Source organism: Plectropomus leopardus, chromosome 14 (assembly GCF_026936395.1).
Source record: "Plectropomus leopardus strain MGB_pleo_1.0 chromosome 14, ASM2693639v1, whole genome shotgun sequence".
NCBI lineage: Eukaryota > Metazoa > Chordata > Actinopteri > Perciformes > Serranidae > Plectropomus > Plectropomus leopardus.
In genome coordinates, this window is record NC_142189.1 from 5,750,026 (window position 1) to 5,773,583 (window position 23,558).

The 23,558-nt window shown below is 38.9% G+C and overlaps 1 protein-coding gene across 4 annotated transcripts in view; it reads right to left on the reverse strand.

Annotated features, from left to right (window-relative positions):
- kcnh5b (potassium voltage-gated channel, subfamily H (eag-related), member 5b) overlaps positions 1 to 23,558 on the reverse strand; it is a 187,471-nt gene that overhangs the window by 148,833 nt on the left and 15,080 nt on the right. For 3 of the 4 annotated variants that reach the window (XM_088087523.1, XM_088087522.1, XM_088087521.1), the window contains 2 exons: positions 4,285 to 4,408; positions 460 to 566 (listed from right to left, as the gene is read on the reverse strand). In XM_088087523.1, coding sequence (XP_087943649.1) covers positions 460 to 566; positions 4,285 to 4,307 — 130 coding nt within the window. In that variant the 5' untranslated portion in view covers positions 4,308 to 4,408. Of the gene's footprint in view, positions 1 to 459; positions 567 to 4,284; positions 4,409 to 16,064; positions 16,404 to 23,558 lie in introns of all 4 variants that reach the window. The other variant, XM_088087520.1, reaches the window with a different exon arrangement.

Consider the following 23,558-nt stretch of genomic DNA (forward strand, 5'->3'; position numbering starts at 1 on the left):
TTAAAATTGGCAGTGCTTTAAATCACCTGTCCTCAAACACGTAGTGTGAATATAAAAATGATTTGAAAAAGGTGCACAAAGTCCTTTTCTGAGAAAGTAAAATAAAACACAATATGACAACGGAAAAAACAGCAGCAAGACATTAGTGCTGAAAATGATAAATGACAATGATTAATAAATGACTCAGTAGTTTAGCAAAAAAAAGTTAAACATCTGCTGGTTCAAGCTCCTCAAAAGTGATGATTTGCTGTTTTTCTGTTTTAAATTCATGAAAATTGAATATATTTGTTTTACACTGTAAAAAAAAAAGACTTCACCTTGGACTGTGAGAAACTGATGGGCATTGTGCACCATGTTCTATGGAATCAATTTAAGCGAGCACTCATTCAATAACGAAAATAAAGCCACAACGTTACATCCTTGTGTCAAGTGGCAGCAATAAAGTAAATGAGCACTCACTGTTCTTTCTGTAAAGCAGGATTTCGAAGCAGTTGGACTCATAATTGTCGAAAGTCTGTCTGACCTTGTCGATGGTCTTCTTGTCCGTCAGCTCTCCGTACATAAAACTAAAAAAAGAAAAACAGCATGAGAAGCAGCAGCAACCAGTACTGATCTGACCTTTTAACCTTTTCCCCCGTGATACAGTAAATCACGTGTTTCTGTAACAGCATTGTCAATGTGTTATCTATAAAGTCTCCATTAACGTTTATGTTTGGTTTTTATAGTTTATATTGACGCAGCAGCAGCATAAATCGTGCTCACACTGAAGGATTGAGGATTGGTTTTGGATTGGTGCAGCCTGCATTTCCTGGCATGGTTGTAATTATTCCTTAAAAGGCTGAGGACATTTTAATCTGTGGTAATATAATTAGTCTGAGTGATTACTTTCCTTCCCCGGCTGCCGCAGTGTCTTCAAGGACTGATACACACACAAAGGTGCAATTAAGTGGTAAAAAAAATATCCAGTTAACAGTATGTTTCCTCATTGCAGATCACAGAGAAAATCACAGACATTTTATTAAATATTTTCCAGTTTTATCAAAAAAGAAAGAAAGTGGGGAAGAGTCTTAACTCTTGTTCTTATTCAGGATATTCTCCCTCCTCATGTAATCAGCCTCATGTGTTTGTAGTTCACAACGAGGTTTTAAAAATGGATGAGGAATCCAAACATGGCCGCCACTTCAGTGTCGTCACAAGTGCGTATGCTGGAAAAGTTCCTCCGCTTTAAGGGTGCCCACGATGCAGATACACAACATGTGGCACAAAATCTATGTCTTGATTTGACTCTAACTGGCCTTTCAATAGTTGTTGGACATGTTGGTTTCACCCACTGATACCTGAGCAAAGTGGTCTGATTTATTTCAAAAAGATGGGAAAGGGGTCACAAGCAACTTCACAAAAAAGTGGCCCAAAAAATGGTACGAAATTATTAAAAAGTTACAAGAAAATTACCTAAAAATTAGCCAAAAAACAAAAAAAGGATATAAAATTTTTTTTGAAAAAATAACTAGAAGTGTCTAAAAAATCATATACTTTTTCATAATATATTTTTTTCTATATTTTTTCGGTAACATAATTTCAATTATATAATTTAGACATGCAAACAGTAGAAAATGTGCATACCCATAAAAACATTAAAGAAGGTGCTGGAATCACATTAAACATTGAACAGTCTGAAGAAGAGCATGTAGCTCGAAACATCAATGGGTTTCTGAGTATCTGAGCTTCAGTGTGGGTACCTTCGACTATTAAATATATAATTAATACAATTATAAATGTAATGTTGCAGACATTTGAACCCAGTTTTTTGATAATATCTAATTATCTCCTCCAGCTAATTTTTCAGAATTTGCTGGACTTTTCTTGTCAAGATGCTCATTGTGTTTTTTCCCATGTTTTTGAAAGAAATCAAACCAATTTTCTCAGGTTTCAGAGGTTAAAATGCTCGTGAAAGGCTTCTGAATGCAGCAATGCAGCATATTAAAATTTGATGTTGATCTAGGTGTTAAAGGGTTAAATGGAAACACTCCAGAAATGTTGTTCAAAAGGCTACATCTTACTTGAATTATTTGTAATGGTGAGTGCATTTACAGAACAGCTGAGAGCAAAAACAACCCAATCAACAGAAAAAATGTTGGCATCATACAAATCTGCAAAGCCTTGATACATTACATTTGTACGTTATTATGTAGCAGCATAAATCTCTGTCTCTCTCTTTTTTCTTAATGTTGCAGTGTAACACAGCTTTGTTTTCTCTTTATTCTAGTGGATCTCCACTTCACTTTTTTATCTTTATTTCACACTTGCTTCAGCAGTGTATGCATATTCCCTCGCTAAAAAAGCTCCTTTAAATTAAATTGACTGTGGTGACACCACACCCAGTCACTTCAGGCAGCCGTGTCCTTTATTATGAATTAATTTAATCCTTAATAAAACGTAAACAGGTGAGTTATATTAAAATTCACCCTCAGTACAGTTGCCATTAATGGAAAATAGCTTTAGAGGCCAAAACCATTTTTTGTACCAGGCAATAAACATATTTCTTTCTGCTGTAAAGTTTAACATGGGGGTCTGCGGGGATCGACTGGCTCTTGGAGCCAGCTTTAAGTCGCTATTTTAGGAACTGCAGTTTTTGGCACTTCCGTATTGGCTTCAGTTATTTTAGCCCAGGAGGTTGCTGCTTGCTTGCTGACAAAAACTTGGCACCACTGGTGTATAGTATTTGTTTGTTTGTCCCTTTACAGTTCATGTGACCTGCAGTAACCCCCGTGTCATTATTTTAATGTGTCAATACACCTGCACTAATGTCACAAAGTCGTACAATTGTGTGCAGTCAAAAAGTCGAAAATGACTCCCTATAAATGTCATTGGGCTCCATTAACGAGCCTCCACCTTCCATCACTTTGGCAGCGGCCTGTATGTTTAAGCTCTCAGTGGGCTCCTCTTGTCCTCTTGAGTGTCACGTCTGAGAGGATTGTCGGTCTCAGTGTCCTCCTCAGCCCAGAGCAGCAGGGAGTGGACGGATAAATCTCAGTGCCCCTGTTCTTACTTAGCTCGGTGTCTGAGAGAGGCTTTTTAGCCGCCGGCTAGTCAAGGCCGTCACCCCCGGTCAGATCTGAGAGGCGCCTGAGGAGAGGAGTCGTCCTTTGGAGTCAAATTTTAAAACGTCCTGACTGACAGGCGAGCAAGACACCGTCCTCGAGCTGGACCGGGCAGAGCTCCCCTGGCAGCTTGAAATTGGATTCATTTCAGACTCTCACTCAGTGGTGTGCCATCTCGCCATCTCTTCTCTCTCCCTCTCTCTCAGACCAAGTGGAAGTGCCAGATGCTTTTTTGTGTTCAGTGACTCTGCTGAGCTTCACACTTTTTTCTTGCATGATACAGAAGCAGTGATCACAGCAAATGAAGTCAGTATCATGTAAACAGTTCTCCAGAGCAGCGGTGTGCAGTTTTAATGATCACTGGCGGGAAAAAAAACGCATGAAGGTACCAAAGATTGTCACTTTCTGATCTTTTCCCCCTCTCTCTCATAACAGTGCTTAAATAATGGATGTTACTGAATAAAAAAGGACATATTCGGTGATTTCTGAGAGATAAATGGAGCACTTTAAAAAGGACATGGTTTTCGTTTTAAAAACAATGACTCATGGCTACTCTGGTGTGGTTTTATCTCACTAAGAAGTGGGAGCTGTGAAAACATATTGGCTTTTATTAGTTCCGCTTTGAATGAAGCATTTAAACCATTAAAAAACCATAAAACTAAGGTTTGAATAATGAAATTTGCCTACTATAGATCCAGTGGTAAAGTGTATGCAAATGTAAAGAAATTACACACATGAAATGACTGCATATTTAGTGACGCTTTGAGTGCAAGCAGCAAAATCAAAGAGTCATTATTGCTCAATTACAACAATGTAACTAGTTTGGCTCTGATCTTCCATAAAACAGTAATAATTTTGCATTTACAAGCTTAACTCTTTGATACCAGGCGCATTTTACGGGTATTTAAACCCTTGAACCCCGAGCAAATTGGTTAGTTGGATTTCTTTTTGAATTTATAAATAATAATTACAAGTTTTAAAGTCTGTTAAATCATTATCATTTTTAGGCACTTTTTTCATTTTCTTGTTTTTTTTCTTTCCTCACTCTCTTTTTATTTGCCAATTTTTAGGTATTTTTTATGTAACTTTTTCATTATTTATGGGGCATTTTTTCCTAAGTTAGTCATTCATCAAAGAGTTTAAATGTTCAGTAATAATGCAAAATATGAGCATGAGTTTGTACCTGCATGTGCTGCTCTTCTGCATGACCTCAGCCCTGTGGAAGCCAGACAGCTTGCAGAATCCGTCATTGCTGTAAACTACAGGCCACTCCACGATCTGGGCATTTCCCAGGAGGAAGCTGGTCTCTGACAGATGGACAGGACAGTAAAAAAAAAAATCAGCATCAAATATGAGAAGCAGATAAAAGGCTGCAAAGCTTTTTAACCTCCAGAGGACACTGTATAAAGATCTGTGAGACCAGCTGAGGCAGTAGTGGAAGAAATATTCAAGACTCAAAAGTATCAAAAGTTAAAATATTCCTTGTTCAATGGAATGTTTTATGTCAGTGTTTTACAATTATAAATGGTGGTTTTGCATTATTATTATTATTATTATTATTAGGACAGTTCAAAATAATAAGATATTTGCTGATATCAAAAAATCTGCCAATATATGATTTTAATTTGATTTAATTAAGGGACCTAGAGTCAATAAAAGACAATATCAGTCAATATTGTGATTGCTGTCTTTTCAAGGGAGGAGTACTTAGGCGCATATTATGACAGATGTGCTGTGGGAATTTCAAAATAAAGGTGTATCTTAAAATATAATGATATGTACTGTTTTCAGATGGCATGGATGACACTGTGTCATTGATTATGCAACACCGAAGGCATCGCATCTAAATCTAATTTCATCATTTTGCATGAAGTTAGTTAAACAATGATTAATTTTAAACTCAGGAAAGTAAAGTAAAGTAAAGTAAAGTAAAGTAAAGAAAAGAAAAGAAAGAATAAATGATGTTCCCAAAAACTGAAGGAACAGAGAGAAGGAAGGAAGGAAGACAGGAAGAAAGGAAGGTAGAAAGGTAGAAAGGAAGGAAGGAAGGAAGGGAGAAAGGAAGGAAGGAAGGAAGGAAGGAAGGAAGGAAGAAAGGAAGAAAGGAAGGAAGGCAGAAAGGAAGGTAGAAAGGAAGGAAGGAAGGACAGAAGGAAGGAGAGGAGGAAGGAAGATAGGAAGGTAAAAAGGAAGGAAGGAAGAAAGGAAGGAAGGAAGGAAGGAAGGAGAGGAGGAAGGAAAGAAGGAAGGTGGAAAGGAAGGAAGGAAGGAAGGACAGAAGGAAGGAGAGGAGGAAGGAAGAAAGGAAGGTAGAAAGGAAGGAAGGAAAAAAGGAAAAAAGGAAGGAAGGTAGAAAAGAAGGACAGGAGGAATGAAGAAAGGAAGGAAGAAAGCAGGACTTTTGACTTTCAACCACCTTTATTTAAATGTCCCCTTCTTATTACAGCACACACACATACACACACACAGACACAGAGAGACAGACAGAAAGAAAGAAAGAATCAAAGGAAATGGAAAGGAAAAACTGAAGGAATGGAGAGAAGGAAGGAAGGAAGGAAGGAAGGAAGGAAGGAAGGAAGGAAAGAAAGAAAGATATTTTATTTAAAAAAACTAACTGTAAAAATTCCTCGGAGTCAAAAGGGGAAAACAGTCGGTGTGCAGAGCAGGAAAGATTACAGCAGTAACTCTTTGAAGGTGAGTCTTATAGCAGAATAGATATAGATGTAGCTGCAGCCCACTGTGTGCCCTTTGGCTTTAAAGTGCTGAGTAAGTTTTACTTCAACAGCCAGTTTGAATCATCTCGACCTTTCTGCTCTCCTCTTTCATGCCAACCAAATACTTATCTGGATTTTCAGCTAAAAGCGGTCGAACATTTGTGATTTTCAACCCCAATTGAAATCCTTTTTTTTTTTACCTGACTGCCGGTACCTTGTTCGGTTATTTAAACCTCCTCCTCTCAACACTGTAAAAGTTTAGATAACATTATTCTTATCAGAGCTGGAAAGCCTCTCAAACAGCGTATAAATGATTAAACTGCAGTGAAACCACACTGATGAATTCATCATTTTCTTTCAGTCTCTTCGGCTCTGGTTAATGGTAGAGAGGACTTTTGGAAATGTCAGATTTTACGTTAATATGAATGATGATCATGTGCCAAATCTTAGATTAAATTCACACACTGTCTTGACTCAGCAGTTGATATCAGCTCATAAAAGCATTAATTCCTGTCCTGCTCCTGTTTTAAACCTTCACGCTGCCTCTCAATCCGACCCCAAATCAGAGAGCTGATATCTTGTTGAATTATTCAATATGAACCAGAATCAGAGTTACTATTTTCTGTCTCAGACCTTCTACTTGTTCTGAGGGTTCAATCAAAGGTTTGATGAAGCAGCTTTCAGTTTTTGTGGTCCCAGCTGCTTGAATACATTGCCAGATTGTGTTAGATGTGCTGAATATTCACATTATTTTTTTAAAAATGTCTGAAAACTGTTCTCCTGTTTATTAGTTTGCTCTTATTGTGTTCAAAGTGTATTTGTTTGTTATTTTTGTTTGCTTCTAATGTGTCTATACAAACATGTTTACGCTGTATGTGTATAGCATAAAACTTCAAATATAAGCCTAGTCCCTTTTGCAAACCCGGTACGGCTTCACATTCTGACAAAAAATTAGCCCCAGCCAAATGCAAAAATATGCAAGTGGCTGTTAATTTTGCTTCACTCACCAGCCAAAAAAAATGGTTATCTGGTTGGTGGACTCCAAAATCTACCAGCCACACAATAAAATTTTTTTGTGAAAGAAAAAAAAGCTGTGCTATTATAGACGCCCGTCCCAAAAATAAGCCTGTTGAGTTCAGTGATTGAAGCAAATAACAGCCCGGGCTGTTATTAAATTTAAGTTTTATAGGCTACATTAGTAATGTATTTCAGTCCAACTAAAAAACGCTATAAACCTCTTATTTAAAAATCTCTTAGCATTAAAATGCAACCCATCATCTCTGTAGCTTCCATGTTGTTCCCACTTTATGACCTCAAAGCACATGAACACAACAAATTCAGAAAACCGACTTCATCAAATGTACACAGCTAAAAAACTGAAAAAAAGAATTAACCACGTCTCAAAAACGTGTTTTTAAGTCATTTGAAGGTATATTATTATCAACTTTTTTGTCAAGCTGAAAAATACTAAAGCTGGTAATTTCAGCTGTTGACAGAAATTACTTGAACATACTTCTTAATGTACATTTATTTCTGGAATGTAAACAGCCGCCTGCGTTATAGTCCTATTTAATTATTGATTGTACATTTGTTGTGTGATTGTGTGCTTTTATTTTCTGCCAGTATGCTTCTTGTTCTTATTAATGTTCACATGTCACTCTTTGGCTGATGGCTGCTTTCAACAACAGAAACAGGTAAAAGTGTCACAGTGTTACATCATGTGTTGGTTTTGTTTATTTGCTGAATTTTGGATACACAGCAGGCTACAGTAATAGGGAGGACCAAATGTCGAAAACAAGTCATACTAACCTGATCCTTAACAAACTTATCAGCCAATAAAATAAAGAGGAATTCATGCAGAAAATCAGTCTGCACGCGTCTGCCGAAGGGCTTATTTGTATAAGGATGAAATGGATATTATCAAAAGATGATCACCACCCCATAATTTCTCTCCTGGTCAATCCCATGGTTAAACCAAAACGAGCTATCGGTTACAGCAAAGTGTAAATACAGATAGGCGGCCTGGTTCACACCACACTGGAGAAACATCTGCAGTGTTAAAATACCACCAGCAGCTCTTTTATAATCACACAGATATTAATTATTCATTTGATATATTCTACATGTTTAGCTTGGTCACCAGGGACAACATTAAGAGTGGTTTTAACTGTTTAACAATTACCTACAAATTGCATAAGCTTTACGTTGCAGCTGTCAACCGTTCTCAGTTGCATGAAGTATATTTTTAGATGCATGAAAATCAATTTACAGACACTTTTCTTTGGCTTGAATTGGGTAATTCATCACAATAAACCCTTGGTTGTCTTTGTGTTGCTTAATTAAGGGAAAGTTTCAGTTTAGCTCAACTGGGGTCTTGTTAATGTACCATCATGAGGGTGTTGCTGCGGAAAAGGACATAAAAAAAGGTTATCCAGATGATCTGTTGTTTGGAAGTAAAACTGAAAGTGAACTCTCTTATTGCACAAAAAAAGTGTACACACACGACTACGACAACTGCATTAGGTCACAGCTGAAGTGGGAACTGGTCTGTAAACTGTGATGGATGTTTACAACAAATGGGAAATAATTGTGCTGGTTTGTCCTCTTTTTCTCTTCTAAACAAGTTTGACTAACTTGGGAATTTGTTTAAACCCTGTGTATCTTGAGACTTATTCTGGCTTATTTTTAGTGATTTTAGTAATTAATTTAGTGTTTATTCCTCCAAAAAACACCAGAAAACATGTTGGCATTGTACATTTCTAAAAACTACAAATATGTCACATTTGCAGGTTTTAGTTAGTGGATATGTTGAAACTTGTGGGTATGTCCAGGCACAAAAACCACTCCATTTTGTTTGGGGAGAAGAATATGTTTTGGCTTAAAATCCCCCATATGGGGAGCACGATCCCAGCAGGGAAACAGCAATGTTTTGGTAAAATGCAGCATGAAACCCAGCAACAAGTCCCTAAAAAAACATCCACATTTGGGAGCTAAAAAGCCGCCGGAAACACAGCAATGACTCGCTAAATGACTGGTTTCACATTTTGTTAGTCTTGACCAGCAGTCTGCAGCTTGGAAGCCATCTCATCTAAGTGTGTATGTTATGGTTTGAAAAAAATAATTAAAACTGTGTTTACACGTTCAGGCATACAATCCGCAAAGATACCAAATCCCTTTAATGTATTTTCTTTTAATGCCTAAAAACTGACACATTTTAAGCTATTTTGCCTAAAATATAGTGCAATGAGCCTCAAAAATCCAACATTTGTTAAGTTATCAGTTATCTTAAAGTTATCATAAAATATGAACTCTCTGTCAGTAAATCCCCAAAGTCCCAGAAATATTATTTACAATATGACCTCAGTGTCCTCTACATCAAAACTGATACTAAACCAAACATACAAAAATAAGATCCAAAAACCAAAGGCATCCTCTAAAATAACCTTTTATACAGTATGACAGCACACAAGTAGAGACTGCCTCAAAAACTGCACTTTCTGTGTGTTTAAGGACTCCAAAACATTCAGAAGCTGACAGTCAGCTGCTGTATAATGAAACCCCAGAAGGTTTCGGCAACTGACTGAAGTCTCAGATGTTGTCCTTGAAATCACCAACAAGAAGACCCAAAAAACAAAACACAAACATGGACACGGTGACAACTACTTTTTGAATCCACTTTAATGGATTCCCTAAAGCTTAAGCCGTGCAAGTTGGGTTTTTCTAAACAGCAAACAGACACAAACTGGACCTCACAGCTCCTCGAAAGGTCAGAAAACTATCAGCTGCTTTAGAGGATGTTCAGCAGTATATAAAAGGGTGTATCTACTTTGTAATTAATGAGCTAAAACTGCCGATAACGTCCTTCAACACGTGCCAAATCTGCTGTGCTCGTAACTTTGGCAGGTAATCATTCATCACTAAGAGAAGCTCCTCTTTTCCAAAAAAGCTCTTGGTTGATGAAAGAGTGAATTTTGGGATGAAAAAATACTGCAACAGCACTTCAAATCTGTGAATGCACAAAAACATTACAAGCATACAGTGTTTCCTACAGTGTGTTTTACAGCAGGAAGGAAAAACCCAAGACAGCATTTAAATGATAAAAAAGACACTAAAGTTTCTGCAGTGAAACACAGACACGTGAATTCTCGAAGGTGTCAGCATCTCTTTGCTTTTTACAGACTGTTGAGTGAAACCACTCGATTGATTTTACTTGGCAGCCCTCTGATGAAAAAAAGTAGAAACTATAGTAAAAATGTTCGAGCTGTTGTCAGGGAAAAACCTTACAGACTTGGTAATATTGGGTTCATAATAAAACGATAAGTTGGTTCTGTGTATCAGTCAGTTTCATCCAATGATCACGTGGATACTGAGAAAAACTTGCATGGTATTTCAGACTAAGCGAGTATATTTTAAGCTTGTACAGTGGCCTTTTATTCAATGTTAATTATCTGCATGAAGGTGTAACGGGAGTCTGACAGAATGACACTAAAAAGAGAGCAAAGGAAGAAGATGCTTAATTTTCACCTAAATACCATCTAGATGTTTTTAAAAAAGCAAAGTTTTTTAGACTGATTCACCTGGATTTTATGTCCTCATGCATTCACTTTTGTCCTGCAAGAAAACTCAGTTTACTGCAGTTTACAGTACGTGAGGTGCTCTTATGACAAGGTCAAATCTCAGAGTGCTTCCACTGATGAAAAGTATAGAAAACACGACCTGCTGGTCATGCTCCGTAAATTTAATTTCGTTGGTACTGGTCAAAGCATCAAAAATTACTTTTAAAAACTCAACAGAGATGTGTCTCTCCCGGACGTCTCTTATCCTATAAGACAGAATAGGTCTCGAACTCCACTTTTTTCTAAAAAAAACTTATATGACAACATTAACAGTTTTAAACCCATCCTTACTGTTTTAAATGGTTACCATTACACTATAAACTTTGTGGTTATATTTAGGCAATGTCATTTGGTAGCTGGTTGGTTTGGCTTTGAAGTACTTTGGATGATATTTTTTGTAGGTAACCTGGAAGTTAGCATTGCCCTGGTTCTCTTGGCATGATGATGGATAAAAAACATAAAAACTTAACACTTTACAAGTGTGATATTAAGTCTCTTGAAGTCTCTGTTAACCACAGACCCTAATTCAGGCATCCAACAAAAAACCAAGGAGAGGAATCAGGTGCTTTGATATTAACTCACCTCTGGGTTTTAGGATTCATTTCTGCAGCCCTCTATACTCTGCAGGTTAAACAAAAATGAAAACAAACAGCTACATGAAGCCCAGAGAATCATGTTCAACAAAGTCCAGCTCAGTTTGATCAAAGTTGAGCCAGTACTGACCCTGTAGAGCTGAGCCAGACAAGCTAAGTCTGAGACATCCCATAATGAGCCAAGACTAAATCCTTTAGACTTAAGCAACAATATGGCATTTTCTGCGGCGCCACCCACAGGTCAAACATTAATTTCCTGACCCACTAGTAATGAGACCAGAAAAGTTTTCTCTCTATATTTCATCCCAGAAATGCTGCTGATTCAGTGGTCTGACTAATTCACACAAGTCTGCAGTGCTTTTTGGGAAAACTGTGGGTCTCATCTTTAACGCAGAACAATCCAGAACAATATGAGCCTCATCTGTTTCGTGCGTCTCTTTCCAAACAATTACTGACGTGATTTTTCAGCACAAAAAGGAAAAGGAGTTACTTAATCTCAGTCTTGTTTTAAGCCCAAAAACCTCCAGTGTGCCCCTCTGGTATTTAAGAGTAAGACGTAATGCAACAATCACAATCATCTTGCCCTTTTCTGCTCTCGTCTTTCATCACAACCCATTACTTTACTGAACCGAGGTTCCTGAGGGCCGACAGCAACAGAGTGCTCAAAGAAAAGTGTCAAACTTTCTGAAACAGTGTTCAGACCACTGAGGGACTCAAACTGAAAGCCACTGATGAGATTATTTACCCTTTACAGCTCATTCAGTTATCAGGGAAATATGTAATTCTGTTCTATATAAAACATTTTAATTTTTAGATCTAATTCTCATTGAGTGAAACAAAGAATGCATTCATGCAGAGAATATGTGTTACTGCAGGTTTCCCAGTGAGCACGATTTTAGAAAAACTGAGGTCATGAGTCCCACTAACACACTCTAAACACCCTCAGGAAACAGGAAACCTGACTGGAGCCACCGAAGACTACTTTAACCCCTAAAACTCAAACTGAATTCATAAAATAAAAAGTTGCAGATTGTAGATAGCGGATCATTCATTCATTCATTTTATACAAAAATATTAATTATTCCAATGCTGTTCTGTCATTAGATATTGAAAAAGCATGTAAACAGGTAAAATGATGGTATTTATCTTCAGTTATGGATCACATAGGTTTAAAGAGGAGGTTCATTAGTATTATTAAGACTCTTTATAACAATCCTGCTGGTTGGCAGCAGACTGGCAGCACTTTGGTTGTAATTTATTGCTCAGATTGTCCACAAGTCTACAGGCCAAAACCATCCCAACTCATCAAATATTGCCGCTTGGTCAGTGCCGTTCAAAACTACATGTGACGCGTTAGGTATCCTCCTGCGTCTGAAGCTCTGGGATGCTGTCAATTTACAGCTGCTATATGCATTGTGTAATTTTAAAATAACCGTCTGTTTTCACAGGAATTGTTCAGTTTCTGCTCATTAGATGCATACAGTCTTTTTCTAAATAAACTTACATCCAAAAAACACCTCATAATTATGTTTTTCTCATATTGCTGCAAAAGCATATGGTAAGGTTTAGAAAAAAAAAAACACCATAGTTTGGCTAAACATCATATGGAAATCGGACAGCAGGCTCGCGGGTGAAAGTCCAGAGTTTGTTGGACCCATTCACCTCCCTGTCCGCCCTTCAAGGACGTTTACTTTTATTACGTTGTGACTAGCAGCATTTCTAACTCACGCAGTCCGGTGGCTTATGATTCTGCTGCAACAGGTTCCATCTGGCTGCGCTATAAACGGACATACCACCTGAACAGGTGCCGTCCAGCCGACCAGTGGCATATCATACCAGGGCGCCATCCAGCCGCGCTATAAACTGATGCCAACCAGCTTTATATCATACCGCCACAAAAGGTTGCTTTTGCCTTTGGTGTCTGACACCCAAAAGACTGACCAAGCGGCAGTCAATTAGTAGTATATAAAGATGTTTTCTTGCATACTTATAGTAAAACTTACTACTATGTAACAGATACTGTTTTCATTACCTCAAACTTCGGCTATCTTTGGGATTTCTGTACTGAAATGTCTTGTTACTCATCGGCCCACACAGACACTCATACTGATATATATGTGTGATAAGATAATATGATTACAGCATGACACTGGAAAGCAGCTAAAGCTCAGGATTTCACTGATAAATTAGATGCAATAATAGAGATATCATCTTATGAGCATTTATGCTCAATAGATTAAAAGGTGATTTGGAAGATAGGATCTCTTTGTGGAACCGATGGTATTTTTTATCAAAGTTGACAGTCTGTCTAGATTTAGATAATTTTATTCTGAACTTATTATCCTTATTTATTTATTCATGACAGTTTCTACACCATCTTGTCATCCTGTGAACAACACCGAATTATCAACTCGGGAGAGCTGCAGCGTCAACAATGGCTCCATCCCATTAATTGTCCCAGTAACCCATCATTACTGTCAGTAATTCCACCCACTGACCGTCCACCGAAAAATGACCAGTTGTTTATCATGTTACCTTGAATTCATGAAGAGAACTTTGTATTTCTGGCATGCCTCCACAAATAATGGTGAACATTTATTGATTGACTGGGGGCAACACTTAACAACAGGAAACTATGTCAAAACATCTGTTTACAAACTCTCACACAACTTTGTGCAATATAATCCAAGTCTGACTTAGCTTATCTGCTCAGTGCTTCCAAACACATGCATTTTCACTAAATACTTTCTATTTAAACCCGAACTGAAAGTGAAACATATCTGCTCTCTTCAAAGCCAGACTACAGTATTAGTATTTGGAAGGTTTTCTTTTGTTTTTTAGCTAAATGCATGTGCTGAGCATATGACTGGATTGGATTATACTCCACGCGTTGTTTAAGAGTTTGTGACCAGATGTTTTGATATAGTTTTGCTGGTATCCAGTGCAAAATCAATCAGTAATTCAATATGTTCCTTGTTTTCCATGGAGGCATACGAGAAAAACAATGTTTTCTTCACAAATTCAAGTTGACACAGCATGAATTGAACTGATACACACATGGTCATTTTGTGGGTCAAGTATTCCTTTAGGGGTCTAATAAAAGTCCCAAAGGGATTGTGTCTGTTGGTTTGTGATAAATTGATTAACTGCATGTTTGTTTTGAGGAATGTGTATCCCTATAAGCAAAAAATATTAAATAAAACAGATCAAATTAATCAGAATCCATCTTGTCTACTTGTTTTAAAGTATAAATGGGACATATTCCATGACTTTGTGTTTCAATAGACAGATACAAGCAGGGGCCATTGGGGGCCTAATTAGCCCATTTTTTGGCTCCAGCCCTGCCTGTAACACTAAAATTCAGTTTATGTTCAGTTGTATTTGCTGCTATGTACAAAACACTACACCTAAATACTACATTTTCTAAAAAGAAAACATAAACCTTTTGAATTTTATCAAATATTTCTGTTGTTTGGTATAGTGAAGGACAATTTCAAACACTGTATTCTATATGTTATTAACCAACTTTTGATTTAGGGAAATATCATATTCATACAAGTTCTCAGTTCTCAAACTAAAAAGCAAACTTAAGTATACTTAATATCATCTGAATCTGTTTGGATGTCTGCAGTGAAAGCTTATAATACATTTTCTCTGCAATAAGTTAGAACAATACATGCCAAGGAAGAGTGAAAATATTCAAAATCAAAATAATCATTAGTTGCAGCAGGTTAAAACATGTCTAAACTTGTGATCATCTCTGTGGTCCAGTTTTGGTCCCAAAGATTCCCCAAACTGAAAGGCTGCAGAATCTGATCTGAGGCCATCAAAACAATCACTTCACATCATCCAGCTAATTGCTTTCGTGACTTCTCCAGCAGAAAATAATAAAGACACTACACCAACTGTACAACCAATGGCTCTCCAATTAGCGCGCAAAATCCCACCGGAGGAATCCGCACAAAAGTCCCGCGGCTCTCCCGGAGGCACAAACACCGGCGATGTCAGACAGAAAACACTGCGCACACCATCCCTCCCACTCCATCCACAGCTCTGACTCTCACTCCGGCCAATTACTCCGCTGACTTTTCTGAGAAGATAAAGGAATCAATCTAATGGCAGGTGAGAGCGCGTATTTCTCAGACCGGTGCCAAGTCCGGCGCACTCTATAGCGCAGATGGAAACAGAGAAAACATGATGATAAAAAGCAGCTGGGTAATCCTGAGCACATTAAAATGATGAATAACTGTGCAGATATTACTATTATGCCCAACAGATCGCTCATTTTACTTCACCTGTCACAGTTTGTTTCCACAAACAACGCGGTATATTATATAATGACGGAGCGCATTAAGGTGGTTTATTGATTTCAAAGGCGACTCCCTCCTCGTGGAGGGACGTCCCTAAAAATAATAGCCTAATATTATGAAGAGGCGGAAATGACAGTTATTGATCAGGTGGATCCAGGATCCATTGTGAGCGGCTGTCGATGTTTATTATTAAAAACTGGGGAGTTAATGACTAAAATAAACTTTTAATCTCCTGCTAAAAACGCGAATGTGATCAGTAGCGCTGCTTTTATTGTCATGTTTTGATCTCACATCATTTAGAGGCATAATTTACATCATAAAATCCCGAAAAAGTCGAAAACCGTGGGGAATAAAACGGTGCGTAATGTGACTCCTGGGGAGCATCTTGAGGCAAACAGCTGCCGATATGAATAAAAATGCAACCATATTTTCCTCAAAATTGCAATGCACGCATCTCCCAGTGGAAATAATCCATTGAACATGTAACTTAAATCAGTCTAATGTTACTTATTATGATGCAACACACTCGTGTGGCTCAGAGAGGGGGGTAAACTCCATCACTGCAGAATAAATGCGGGTGTAAACTGAGGTTATGTGGGTTTATCCTCCACCAAACCTCCGTGGTTGCACCAAAAAAAAAGGCACACTGTATTCCAGCAGAGTCCGGATCCAAGGCTTCCTGGTGAAACCATACCCAAAAAACAAGGGTCGCTCCGGCGCGCGGACTCACCACTTGAACGCCGGACGATGTTCTCCAGAAAAGTGTTCTGCGGTGCCACAAGCCCTCTCTTTCCCCCGGGCATCCTGCTGCGGGCGGGCGAAGCTGGTGTCGGTCAGGGTCTGCGGCGGTGTGTGTGCTGCTCGGAGGTCGGTACTGACGCTGGCTCTCAGTCGGACCGATGGAGAAGCTCATTGTAACCGTGCGCTCTGGCTGCTCGGGGCGCACTGAGCCACGGTGGCGGCGCTGCATCCCGCTGCCTGACCGGAGCGCCAGGACGCATGCGTGTCTGCTGCTGTGGGCTCGGTCCACCAAATAATGAAGATTTTACATGCTCAATGTCTGTGTGTACTAAACAGAAATATTTTCATTTAAGACGGGTGGCATCTTTACAGCCTAATATGTAATAGTTTAAAAATAATTTAAAAAACAATCCATATTTTTTAACTTTTTAAAAAATTAAAAATGTATGTAAATCTATGTGCGTAGATGGTACCAGAATCTTAGTAGACCTACATTACAGGTCTCTCTGTATATCTCTCACTTACACACTGCTGCACCTCTTACAGTTTTGAATTGTACTTAATTTTATACGCTATTTTTAGCTTTATTTTTTATCAATATTATCTTAGTGGGTTTTATTTTCCATCTTATGTTATGCATTTAATTTTTTATTATTTTTTTTTAATCTTCTATGTATTCTATTCTGCTCTTTTCCTTTTGTAACATGCAGGTTTTATTATGCCTTTATGTCTTCTACGTCTTTGCTATACAGATGCTATACAAATAAAGTTTATCATTATTATTATTATTATTATTATTATTATTATTATTATTATTATTATTATTATTATTATTATAAGGGTTTAGAATTGTTACTGTTTTTATACTATACGTATTAATGACTAAATCAGTCAACAAATCGTTTACTAATGCTTTACAGAGATATATCACGATCCAAGATCAAGGTCTTGGGTTGTGAAAAACTCTTGCCATTGAGAGAGCAGCCAATTTAAAAAACAAACTAGTGATTAAAATAAAGGATTATAAATGATCAGTTGTAGGTATAAGTGTTGCTGAAGTCATTAATAAAGGGTTTCTATAACAAACCATGAAGTCTGTGGTTGTAAAAATAACAAGGAGCTGATGAATTAATTGTTTGGATGCTGTTCAACACAGAAGGATGTAATGATGTCTTTTTGTGTGCTGTAGCTTTCTTGGCGAACATTTTGGACATGTGGCTTCCATATTCTTGTCAGGGAAACTATAAAATAAAGATAAATTATAAAAAAAAGTATTAAAGTTTTTTTTTTAAATGTTGTCTTTGACTCCTGTTGTGCTGTGAGGTCTCTAGGCAACCAGCAGGGCTCAAACATTTATGGAGAACTGGTTATACTCCAGCCCCCAGGAAAGCAGCTCAGCATTGTTTCCAATTTTTCCCAGTGGCCACTCCTGGTACTACAGCGAGAAAAAAAATCCCTTGCAACTGGAAAAGCATTTTTCCGTATAGACCCAATACGTATAGCTTCACGAGGGGTTAACGGGGCTCAAAAGAGCTGAAGGCCCAAACCAGGCGTCACATATCTGCACTGGCTGTCTGCTTGACCTGATGCCAACGTTTAAATTATTGACTAAATAGAAAGGACGCTGAACGCTTATTTATAGCTGTAAATCATCTCATATGCATTAAGTTGGTGGCATTGGCTTTTTTATTACAGCCTGTAATGACTGGAGCACATAAAGGTAGAGTGCAGGCCTGATGGAAGGCATCAGGTTTCTATATAAACTTACTTGGGCAGGATATACAAATGATAAAGATTCAGGTGACACTATAGGCGGGTTTCCATTACAGATTCCACTCTCACAATAACGTTCAAGAAGAATGGCAACGGATGTTCAACACATTAGCAGGTTTATTTCTATTGTAGCCACCACACTAGCCGTCATTTTTTCCAATTGAAGGTGCCGTAGGCGTGCTGTGCGAGCGATAATGGAAAGGCAAGCCCCTTACACATGGGAGCGGCCACGTATGACGGATTTCTGGGATTTCTGGATTCAAAATTTCCAGATGATCTGCTTAACTTTTGAAGTTATGCAATGCAATAACACCTCATGTAGCACCTGCTGCATTATGCCATTTAATCGCCTGAAATACCACCTCATGCGAGCGTAAAAACTTTTTGCGATAAATAAGAGTTTTATTGAAACTGACACGTTTCCATTAGGCATATTTTATATTTGCAATTTTAATTTTCTTAGTTTGAGGGTTAATGGAAACCTGCCTTATGAGGCTTCAGGAGTCTGACATAGTCAAATTAACTATCTAGCAGCTAATGGTGCTAACTCCAAGTGGTCAAGAATGGTGACAATGCTGACAGAGCTAATGGTGTTAACCAGAGGAAACTGGAGGGTGAGTGCTACTCTTCCACAATGATACCTTCCTCATATTATTGGTAACGGGGATATTAACAAAGTGCAAAGCAGCAACAAAGAGATATCCAGTGGGATACAAAAGTGCAAGAATATGCATGAATATGCATGCACAGCTGGACCATTTTACCACAACAAACCACAGAGAAGCTCAGAATACAACACACAGAGAGGTAGCATGGCTTCATTCTCTGCTCAGGGCACCATTATTCCAATATATCTTTACATAGAAAATAGTGGTAAATAGTGGCTATATCAATGTTCTGAATGTCAAACAGCTCCTTTAAGATGGAGTTAAAAACAATGTTAACCACCTTTCCTTCAAAATGAAGCATAATCTCCTTGTGACCCCTTGTGGGTTAAGAGTCCTCTAAGAATAGATTTTTCTCCCGTTTTATGAAAATAATTCTGGTCCTAAAGAGTAAAAATTATCCAGTTATTAACAAGGGGGGAGGTTGCAAAGATTAAAGAGAAATGTCAAAGAAACAATTTTGTGTTGAATTAATGTAATTTTCTCTCACAACCCCACACATCTCTAACTCACTTGCTCTGTTGCTTGATAGTATCTCAAAGTCTTATTTACAAAGCTCTCAACTGCATTTCTGCACCTGTTAACACCCGCTGATTCCCATCTGATGCTGTCGACATCACCTCAGAGAAGATAACACAGCATTGTGTGTGTGTGTGTGTGTGTGTGTGTGTGTGTGTGTGTGTTTTGTCAGGTAACGTGCATGGTTCAAAGCGCTCCTGTGGGACGCCTTTAATTGTCCCACTTGCATCATGGGGTATCAAACATATGTGACAGTGCAGGTCGGACAGCTGTCGTCCGCTGTAACAGGCTCAGCTCTGCATACGAGTCTCTGTCTCACAATAAGTGAGTGTCTCACGCTTCCTCTGTCACTGCACGCACAGATATATGGAGGCTCACTAAAGACAAAATTGTTGCTGGAGAGGACTTAACAAATGCTGAAGATGGCATAAAACAACTAAACTGCCAAAAAAAATAGCATTGTATTTTTCTGCAAACTACGGATATGTTACATCTGCACATTTAGTATGTAGCTGATATGTTGAAACTTAACATTTCCTTTTATGTCACAACGATGTGTTAATGTGTGGTTACAAGCAAGTCTCAAGTCTTAACCTTCAAGTCTCAAGCAAGTCATACGTTGCTGTATTAGAATCGAGCAAGTCAAGTCATTGTGGAGTTCAAGCAAGTCACAAGTCAAGTCAAATGAATTACTTAAGCCAATATGTTGGCCAAAAAGACACATTCACTTACCTTTCTTTGTGCGTTTTTTTTGTTACAATTGATGCTGGAGGTTGTGGTGGTCTCTGTGAACATAAGACATAAATCTTGAATCCAAATTTTATCAGGTTTGAACCATCCCTCTTCATAATAGCAGCCTCATACTTTTGCCTCCGTTGGTCTTTGAAATTTGCCCACATTGCACTGGAAATCACCCAATCATGAAAAAACAAAAACAAAAGAAACAAAACAGAACTTCACATTAAAAGGCAAATATTTATTTATTTTTTAAAGCAAGTGGCAACTTCTGAGGAAAAAAGTGCCAAAAACTGTAGTTCTGTGAATGGCCAATTGAGGCTGGCTCCAAAACGGAGCCAATCCCCATAGACCACCATATTAAATGCCCAATTTATTGCCAAAATGCCAAACTCTAGGCTTCACAACTGTTCTCAAACCAATGAGTGATGTCACGATAGCAAAATCCATCATTTTGCAGTCTTTGGTCTCTCATCTAAGTCAAGTCTTTTATTAATGTTAGTCAAGCGAGACTCGAGTCCTCGAATTTGGGTTTGAGTCCCCCATCATAACCTCCTGCTCTTCTATTCAACAGCAGACTCTCACATCCTGACTTGCAGACTAATTCAATGTTAACTGTGATTTGAACTGTAATAGTTTTGTCATTGATAAGCCTCCATACACTGTGTGCTCAGTTTGACGTCTGTCAGAGACGATGATGAGTCAGTGTTTGTGTTTGTGTTCGTGTGACTGTATTCTCTGCGCCACTGATCATATCAGGCTCATTCGGAACAGCTGGATGTGTGTGTGTGTGTGTGTGTGTGTGTGTGTGTGTGTGTGTGTGTGTGTGTAATGGAGGGAGAGCTTTTCGCCCGACACAACCAGAAAATGAGCCTCATCACTTGGGTAAAGTATCTTGTGTTCAGGTCCATTACACAGGCTGTACTGAGGCTTTTTTAAAGCGAGAATCTGCTTCTAAGGCAAAGAAACACCTCAGACCAGAGTAAACTTGTGCAGGTTATTTTGATGATTTAAGAATTTAATGTTGTTGTTTTGTTGCACTCTTTGCATTTATTCTGGATGAAATATAATAAAAATGTGTGTGTTTATGAACCCATGAGCGTCACGAGAAGTATTTAAGCAGACTGATCCTATAGAATATTTTGCATCTGGCCGCGACACTGCTGCACGTGTCGCACCGGACCACAAGGAGAGTCTCCACGGGGATTTGACGACCGTAATCACTCTAATAACACTGCATCACTAACCCTCAATTATGCCCAATCAGCATTCAGCAGGCGGGCCGGCATTGTTCATGTGGAACAGACGCTCATGACCACCAGCATCGGAGTGAGCCGCAGGCCGGCCGACGAGCCTGACAAATGAATTTGACTCTAAAGAGATGTGTGCAAATCACCTCATCAACAGAACAAAGCGCTTGGCTCCTAACGAGCAACAACAGTTAACCGCAGCAGAGAATTAGTTTTTCTGCAGCTCTGAATCAGAGTTATTTCTAGCACTGCTGCTCATCGAGTAGAAACGAGTAAATGTCACATGGTGGAGATCAAAAGCAGCAGTGGGACGACGCGGACGCCTCATTTGAGGAGGGAAAGTGGGAAGAGGCGGGGATGGAAGTATCGAACCCCCCCCAGCGCCGATCAATGCACCGCCTTCACATCTGGAGGGGGACATAGCTCCATCCCTCCTCATTGATCTCAGAATTAATTAGTCCAGCTTCCACCAGTGCTGCTGTCTCTCACTGGCCTTAAAAAAGAGAAGGGGATCGAATATCAAAGCACTGACCCCAGAAACCAACCGCCAGCGCCACTGCGCCCGCCAAACCTCTGACCCCAGAACAAACTTTTATCCCCATGAAAAGGTTGAAAAGGGTAAAAAAAAAAAGAAAAAAAAAAAAAAAGAAAGCTATTTGGTGGTGGGAGTCAGTCAGTGTTTAACGTCTGATGGTGAAGCGGGCAGGAGCGAAGGGAGCCTGGGAATAATGGAGCCGAGGGAGTTGGTGGTAAATGGGTTTTGTCCACTACAGACATGTCTCAGTTGTATCACCAATCTGCTGCGTCAGGGGAGCAGCGAGAGGTTTAGATTGCGGTCAATAAAAACAGCTCCAGTACTCTCTCTAGATAAAGGCTCTTACCCGTCCTGGATTAACCTGCTGGGTTAACATTCAGCTGTTGGGAACCTGCTGACCCTGTTTCTCTTATCGTCTAGCTACCTTCCATCAGCATGAGGGTGAGTAGATAATGACTGAATATACATTTTTGGGTGAACTATCCCTTTAAAGCTAGATTACACCAAAGAACACAAGTCTTAGGCCCCAAAATGTCACCAAGACACACTGCAAGAAACACATTTCCAGCAAAACCGTTGTTTTCCTATGACACAGTGCACCTGGCACTTTTTTTGCATCGTGCGTCACATTTTGAGACACACATCAAAGTTAAAATGTTCTCAACTTTTTGCACTGCTTGCTCGGGGTCTACAGATCCGGCCTGGCCGATAATTTTGGCCAATATTAGGCATTTTGCTTACTATCTGTATCTGGGTTTTATTCTAATGATCGCTGATAAAAGGATGTAATTAAAAAGTGAAAAGAAAGTGTCAGCATGGGAGGAACCTGCTGCTTTGTCAGACCTCAGGGAGCGATACTTATTTATTCATTTTCAATTGAATGTTCACTTGACTTTCTAAAACAAGTTGCTGGAAACTTGTTGTATTTGATATTTAAGTCTCAGTTTTGATTAAACATTTGCTAAAGACATTTGAACATTTGTGTTATAGTTTGTTATATTCCAGATTCTAAATATTGCCAGATAGATTTTCATTTTTATTGTAAATAAATATACAAAAATATAAATAAATATACCAAATACCGGTTATCGGTCTTACTCACTACTAAAAATCAGTCTAGGTCCTGAAAAACCATCATCATTCAACCCCTACTGCCAGTGTCAGTGGCCCAGACACCAAGTCCAATTAACCAAAATGGTTTTGGAAGCGGTGGCCGCAGTGGGACAATTGTAAATCCAGAGTAAAGGTTGATATTAGCGATGTTTAATTACAGTGAAAGTTAGGCTATTATCCAGATGCACTGCACTGTTTTGCTCGATGTCCTTGCCAAGACATTTTTGAAAGCGGTAGAGCCTGTAGCAACACGTCTTGGTGTGATGGGAACTTAAAATGATCCCATACAAATATGCAAATAATCAAATTACCACAATGAAACTGACATGCAGCGATCCTAGGGCACTGGCACAGTGTCCTGTTTTATCTGGTTAGCAATCTAGTTGTGGGACTTCCTGTTTTTCTGTGGTGCTGCTGAGGGACAGTTAATATCCATGCGGTGTCACCTGGTGGGTGAATAATCAGCGTGCTGTGGCATCGTGCAAAGCCTGCTCCACTGCAGTTTAATTACAGACCACTTTTCTGAATCACAAACGTAAATGTTTTTTTATCTGCCAGACGGGCAGTGTGGAAGCTTTCGGAGGAGGTGCCTCAGGTAAACCCGCCTGTGATCACTTTGTCTCGCTGTTATTGCTAATTACAGCCGTGATGCTCCTGCTGCAGTTTGTGTCTCTCTGAAACCCTTTTCCTCCATCTGACTGTAGCAGCCTGAATGGGCTTATTTTGGAGCAGTGATTCTGTAGCTTTTAGTTAATCAGCCCCCTCTTAATCTCGGGTACACAGTGGCAGGGGCATAAAGACACACAGGATACAGTTAAATAACGGCCTCAGGAGCCGGAAATAGAAGCCTGACTAAAATCACAGCCATATTTAAAAGGCATAAGGGAGGAACC